The 7,932-nt window shown below is 37.9% G+C and overlaps 1 protein-coding gene across 1 annotated transcript; it reads left to right on the top strand.

The window, feature by feature from the left end:
- Positions 1–325: 325 nt before the first annotated feature.
- LOC138331373 (uncharacterized) lies at positions 326–4,475 on the top strand. The gene has a single exon (XM_069278945.1). It carries the CDS (start codon positions 544–546, stop codon positions 2,032–2,034), a length of 1,491 nt encoding a protein of 496 aa, XP_069135046.1. The 5' UTR covers positions 326–543; the 3' UTR covers positions 2,035–4,475.
- The last annotated feature ends 3,457 nt before the right edge of the window (positions 4,476–7,932 follow it).

The raw sequence follows: 7,932 nt of genomic DNA, 5'->3' as shown, positions 1-7,932 counted from the left end.
GTTCGCATATTTTCTCAAATTTATCTTTCCGATACACATCCCTATTGCATCAGGATAAATAGGTGTATTACTCACTATAACTCGATTATTTCATATTCGTGGTTTACTCGTGATCCAGTTTTTATTGTGTATTTGAGGGTCTGTGTACTGACCAGTGGCCAGCTGAATATTTCAGTTGGTATTTGAGTTTGTATTGTCCAATCTCTGAACACGGGTAGGTTGTGTGTAATAAAGTTCACGGTTGACTGAGCTGTCGATCCGGCCTTGCTGCCTATCCCACCAGCCGACTAGTTAAAGGGCCCGGTGTATATAGGCCGAGCTGTGAGCCTACCTGGATTCATTACAGAGACATACCTTGGACAGGTAGCACGTTCTCTCGCGCTACACACAGCGAGTATTTCACTACTACTTACAACCGGAGACAGCCACTGCTGTTTCTAATACTCATCGAATGGATCGTTTGTGACGGACTAAAAAAAATTCCGGAACAAAAGTGAAAATTAGTTGTGAAAAAATAAGGGATTTTATACTAACTTTGTAAAAATGTCTTTCATCTTCGGAAGAAACAAGGAAAGGGACGCTGGAAAGACCCACAAATTTTACGTGGAATTCTTAGGATGGATAGAGTGCCAAGCTCTCCGTGGAAGAAAGTACACGGACCCGATTGTGAACGATCTCAGGAGGAAGCAGAGGAAATGGAGGAACGCTCCCAAACTTACACTACAGGTGAGCAAGAAAGAGATGAAAATCTCACAAGACATGGAAGAAAAGAAACGTAAAATCAGAACAATTAAATTTCCGAACATCCCATCTCGTGACATCACGTACGTGAACCAGGCGATAGATCCGAACACTGGGAGGTTAGATGATATTGTGGCTTGTATTTATCTCGGTTATGTGCCTCGTACACAAAAATATGTACATGTGCACGTGTACAGGTTTGACACTCCAGAAACCGCTACAAACTTTGTCAGAATCATGCAACATATTATCAGTGGGTACACCGATCGAGTACGCCAGATCGAAATGGACCTGGCATCCCGTGGCTGGATAGATGATACAAGATTAAACCGGTCAGATGGAATGAGCGACCCTCACACGTCCGACTCGGCCCCAGACTCCGGGGCAAGTACATACAGTGGAGACGATGATACTATTCCCTCAGACGAGATAGAACCCGATCTTCAGAGTCTAAAGGATGTTATGGCTTTCGATTCTGTTACCGACGAACTCAAACAGAGACTTAACCTGGCGCCTTCCAAGAAGGCATCAGGACCAATCCTGCTTCCACCGAAAGACTACGACACAATAAGCAGACGACAGGGGAACCTCGACAAAGTGGATCTTAGAAAATCATTAAACATCAACATTGTTGGACAGGTGGCTAAACCACGTCCCAGGAATGGATCAGACGAGAGCGGTGTCGACCTCAACTCGCCTTCTGATGATTCTGATGACGGCAAGGCGACCGAGCCAGAATCCCCCAGCGAGGAGACATCACCACCTTTAAGTGCTAGAGACATGGTATATCCTCCACGCAATTCTAATGGACTGAACGAATCTTTCCAAAGACACACGCCAAATAGGCAACAGTCTTTTAACTCGGCCTACAGTAGCAATAGTTACCGAAGTGGGTCCTCCAATAACTCCAACGGTCTTGGGGATTCCATGAACAGTTCGGACGCTGGTCTGAGGGTTTCCATGAACAGTTCGGACACTGGTCTGAGGGTGTATAAAGGTACTTCTGCGGAAATTCCAGTGGCCGATTATGACCAGGAACCGGTCATTATGAGGCGCGAAAACCAATGGAGGAGTACGGATTTAGGACGATCTGTTGCTTTCGCTCAGGACTTCCAAGGAAGGAGGAGAGTTACTGCCCCTCCCATGACTCTTCATGAGGAGGATGGACCTGTGTATGCTGTGGTAAACAAACAAAGGCCAAGGTCAACACGTGACATTCACTTTCACGACGGATATTCTCCACGCCCCGGAGATTTCCGGGTCCGGCGGACAGTGTCCATGTACAACAAGTAGAAAAACTTGAAAATAGTGAATTACTGTTGCCAAAGATCTGATTTGAAATCCAAAATGTGTCTGGTTATTTCGACAGGAGAAAAGACTCTGATGATAACAGAACACTGTTTTATTTTCGTGCTTTCGGTTAGAGATTATCCAAGTGTTGACAACGCGAAAGTGGTCCGGGACATATTTGGAGCAATATAGAAACTAGACATTTACGTAGGACTTTCGAGTGCTCTCTCATCTTATCTAATGAGTGAGAGGGATTCCGAGGTAGGACCTGTGAAACGTTCATAAATTCGACAAAGAGGAATACTGTACAAATATTGGTTTTCTCTGACATGTTTATGCTGTTATGTGGCGACGTGCTATTTTACTACACAGCTGTATCAATGAAGCTTTCTAATTAATAAATATAACAATAAGGTAAAAAAAACATAAAATGCTCATATAATATATTAATCAAAATATTTCCTTATTGTGTCTCGTTCTTATTACAAATCGGGAAGGTCCATATTGATGTGGAACGATGCCGAGTTTGGTACAGCTGGGTAGAATTTGTTGTGATAACTTAACAGCCACAGGATTTGTGTGTTCATACTCATACAGAAATCTATACCTGTATATAGATTTCTGTTTCAGGTAACCAACTTTATACTCAGATAATACCTTACTGTAATCAATATATACTGGATGTATGTGAGAGTAGTCAATGTGTGGTCAGTGTTAGGGAGAGTGGTCAGTTTACTTAGGATCGATATATCCGTATAAAAATCAAATGTGTCATGGAAATTATAAGTCTATGTTTACCTCAAAAGAAAAAAAATCATAATTATTTAACTAGAAAGGAATTTAACAACAAAACCTTTTTAATTCTATAAAATATTTGTTGAAGCACCTTCACTCCGAAGTGTTTTATAATTATTATTTGGAATGTTGAATTGGACTGGTCGATGGATTAATATAGTTTTGGCACATAATCCCCGTACAATGGTCAACTTTTTTGCTTGAGCCGTGCTAGGCCCTAGTTCAAGCATAGGATTACATACTAAAAGGACTCTTGCATACTTACTATTGTCATATCAAGGTCAATTCTTATATTTACTCGTGAAAATTTCCTCTAATTGAGCTTCGGATAGTTTATAAACTATTTTCCTTCTAGAAAAAAATATGAAAAATGAAAATGCTAGTCGAAATATTTTCGCATCACTTTAAGAAACGTTTTTATTTTTCTAACCTGCAGTGTTTTAAATTTGGGATGGTGATAGAAATATTCACATATGGTTGCGGACTGTCTCTCAGACTGAGGTTTTAGAAACACCTTGATTACATTACGATAAATGGTTTTAGAGGATATATCGAGTTTCGTGAGATACACGTGTCGTTTTGTCCCACGGCCTCCGGGATTTCGATATAGACATTTAACGCCAGTTTGGATCATCGCCAAAAAGTTAAAGGAATGTTTTATTAAAATGTTTCGTCATAAACAAAAGCTGAAAAGGTGTGACATATAATTGTTGTTTTAGTTTTAATAGCAATGACAAAATTCGTCCTGGTAATTACCGATTTGTATCGATGTTTTGGTAACAGTGTATATCGGTATATTGTCAATGGCAATTTGTATCTATGTTTCCGATCGAACATCAAAGGACAATTGTTACCCAAACATTACAAGGAAATAGGTCCGACGTCACAGACAATAGTTACCGAAACAGTATACGGGACGAACAGGCTAACGCGTTAATGAAAAGGCACAAACAAACCAGTCAGCCCTGAATTGTCATCCAAATGTTATATAACTAATTATCAGAACGATTTATCTACCGACACAAACAATCGTATCTATATAACATTACGGTATGCCCCACGTGACTTATTCTTTCTCAATTCAAGAGTCGTATCAAAAGGGCCCCGAATTTGTTTTTCGTTTAAATTCGAATTTTTCAAAAAAATCGACGTAGGTTTGTCACGCGCTAGTAGGTTTCAAAGGAGGCTCACCTGCCCGCATCATCTGACTGTGATTGTCGAACCACCTGCATTGTAAAACCAATTAACGCGCAGGTAAAATCTAATAAAACCGAAAAATATTAGCTCAAATTTCATGTTCACCGCCGAAATATTACAGCTTCATAAATAATAGTTTAAAAAGATATTTCCAAACGGTTGATTTGGCATATTTTCTCAGTCACTATTCAGAACATTTGAATTACGTGAACTTTAAATACTATACCTATATCCCGGAGACATCAAACGCTCTTAAGTGACTACAAAATGACAGATGACGATATACTTCAGTGGTAAACTTAATGTCAAAATTGCCCCCAACAAAACAGCCGTCGATGTAGAAAGATGGATACTACATTTATGTTACCGATAAAAAGCCAATCTGGTTAATGTCAGTACATTACCTTTGCTTCCACATATGGAGAGATGTCAACGACTTTTTAATATATTTTTTAAAACAAATGCCATTGTTTAAATTTACGACCTACTTTCAACATCTGAAAGTAATCCTTGTTTTTATCAAATGAGTTTTGTACCACGGTGCGTCTTCATTAATGTGTATGGATGGGTACAAATGCAACCAGTACGCATGCGCGGAATGTGGCCTGATAATTAAGATAATTTATTATATCTATCCATCAGTTTAATATACAAACCTATATTAACATCGTCGTTAGCAATCCATGTAAGAAATATTAACGATTTACCTGTATTTTTGTTTACACTGTACTTATAATCTCATAATTGCATATCATTATGCGACATATTTATATTTTTCTTACCAAGTATATGTGAACCACGTGACTGAATGACTTTGCCTATCGAATGTGACCTTGAAGGAATACCTGTCTATAATGAGAGAGAAATTCACGTTATGGCGAGAGTGTGGACGAGATTTGTTATTGTTAAATTGTTTGGCGCGTGAAAGATGACTTTCAGGGCATATAGAACTTGTTATATTTGTTTTTCGAATAAATTTTTATTTTATATATTAAAATGGCATCAGGTTTTTATTTGACTACATTTGTTTATGGATGTCAAAGTTTGGGTATTGATCTCATCCCAAACATGGCGTCTGTAGGTTAAAGTGGACATACAAAGCTGAAACTTGACTCGATAGCATATTCTAAGACAGTAAGGTATCGTTACATTACAACATCCCAAATATAAATGAAGATGTTGCGGATCCGAAACAGAAACTTCATGCTATCACAACTATGGTTATTTAAGGATGGTCTATCCTGCAGGCGATGCGATGTTAGGGTTTATACGAATCTTCCATAAACCTGGATTTTTTGTGTGTTTTGTCTCTATGTGATAGCGGACACTCTTGCCAACTTTAGAGTGTAATCTGACTGAACTAGTACATCCTGTAGGGTATAATGACAGAGAGTCGTCACAACCTCCTTAATGCCGAGCGATAAGTAATAATAGCAGAAACTACAATACTATACGGTGTGATTCTGTTGGAGATGAGAACTTATTTGTAATGAGGAACGCTTCACCAGAGAGAACAGTTTAAGCTAGGCGGTGAAAAGACAGCAATTTGGAAAGGGAAAGAATTCTTAACGAAAAGAAATGATAGTCCTATCATATGGAATCCGTGAGTGGGACATTTGAATTCTGAACAAGTCAAAATTCAAAACACAAAAGTCGAAAGTCAATGGGTCCCATCACGGCTTCCGTACTCTCATCATTGGCGAATCCAGACAGGAAAGACTAACAGGATAGTTTAAATCATAAGAAAACTTAATTGCAGTATTTTGCATATCTCCAAATGGGTGATTATGATAAGATTCCAGTTTCATACCACTTAAACGTTTTGAGATAGGCAATTTAATTAGTTAATCAATGTTAACACTCCTTTACATATATGCTAGAATATCCAGTGTATGTTACACACCAATGCATGTCAAAAATATGACTACCAATGCTCGACACAAAAAAATCTCAATTACATCAGTGTGTCATGTTGACAGGGATATCTCAAACCCGCGTGTTAATGATATTTTTCTTCTTTTTTTTGGCTGGTAAACACTCGTCAATCCTCGTCTTGACCAGCAAAAAAAACTCTCACTCCGGTTGAGATATTCCTGTCCACTTAACAGATTCATGGAATTAAGATTCTGTTAGATTTGTCTTGTGTCAGTTCCAGTCCAAACGTAACTTATTGGTGAAGTATCCCAATTTATTATGCGTTTCTAGTGTTTTAGTATAATAGAGGTATTTTTTACTTGTAGTAACTATAAATCCGTTGAATAATGACACTTTCCTAGGATAGTAAGTTTAGTCAGTTGTTTTTTTTAATCATGCATCAGACGTTATCGTTCACATATTTGAAGAAGTATGCATTAGATAATATCGTTTACATATTTGCCGAAGTAATCCATCAGATATATCGTTCACACATATAATTTAATGAAGTTTGGCAGTAGAATGTTTCATTACACAGATAATCTTATGAAACTACCCCCTGGAAGACGCCAGATTAAATCTCAAGCAAAATAGACAGGTTATATTTATGCACAGATATGTAAAATTATGCACACTTCACGCTTCAGTGATGCGGGTATCTCGAGAGATCACCGGTTAGAGGTGCATTCGTCTGAGACTACCGGCGATACAACAATAGTCTTTCCCACTAGCTTACAGCTAATTGCATTAAAGTATGGTTTGTGCACACAATTTAATACATGAGATTTAGATGTGTATAATTTTACTGACAGTGCTGCAGGTTACAATTATGTAGCACAGATGTACGACAAAAACATGTCTATATTTAAAGCTAATGTTACTGTGGGCTCATGTTTACGATAAACAAGACTCAAAGTGTAGAGCATTATTGATCTTGAAGTATCAGCTTCTATTCTAGCACACATCACTGCATTTTCGATACTCCAGGGGTTACTATCACTGTCGTTATAATTACCCCTGGACTATCTCACAGTAAAACTGGAGGGAGTTTAGGGAAAAAACTGACCAATAACAGACCAAAAGGTACTTGCTTTGTCGCTTACACAGCCTTACAGGTTTACTGTGACATACACGTTGTAGTCCAGGGGTGGTGATAGTAACCCACGGAATGTCGAAGATGACAATACTAGGGATTATCAAATTGATAATTTTTATGGAAACTAACATTTCAAAAACGAATGGTAATCTATGGATGAACAACAATTAACAAACAAAGTGATACAATTATTCGATTCCTGATATTTTTTCATAGTTTTCTTGTCAGTTTGTCAAATTTTAGCGGAGATTTAAAACCAAATAATGGAGCTCACTGCTAGAAATCTTTATCTCGTGACTTGAATAATTGAAGTATGTTCTTAGATCTGATTTAAGTCTATTAAGATGCACCTCTTTTCGGTAAATAAGATAATGAAATGAGGAATCTGGTATTGTGGATTTGGAACATCCTCGGTTGAATACAGTTTTTCCACCAGCTCGCATATTTCGGAGGTCGGCATCAGGACCAATCGATGTTTGAGTAGTTTTTTTGTTCTATTCGTCAGGCATCAGAACAGGACATCTCTGTGGCGGACAATGGTGGACTATGTATAGGGACTCAAAAGCACCTTCATCTGTGGCATGTCACTGACAAAGTATATATGATATGGCTATGCTCGAAACTGTCATAATCTAATCAGTAAGAAAAGGGCTACAAATCTTTTTATATGAGGATACTGAGAAGTGATGCCTGATTGATGCATGATAATGATACAACACTCATTGATCAAGATTGGTGCGTCGCTTAGTACCTGTATATGAAAGTATTTGTGCAGCCAAAAAAAGTTTTTTTTAAGAATAAAGTAGGAAATTGTTTTTCATTGATGATTTGATAAATCAAGTTTCACCAATTCACATTTCATTTACTTAATTTACATTTGTGATTAATGATGGCGATAT

This window comes from Argopecten irradians, chromosome 9 (genome assembly GCF_041381155.1).
Source record: "Argopecten irradians isolate NY chromosome 9, Ai_NY, whole genome shotgun sequence".
Taxonomy (NCBI): Eukaryota; Metazoa; Mollusca; class Bivalvia; order Pectinida; family Pectinidae; genus Argopecten; species Argopecten irradians.
This window is presented reverse-complemented; position numbering and strand designations above follow the sequence as displayed.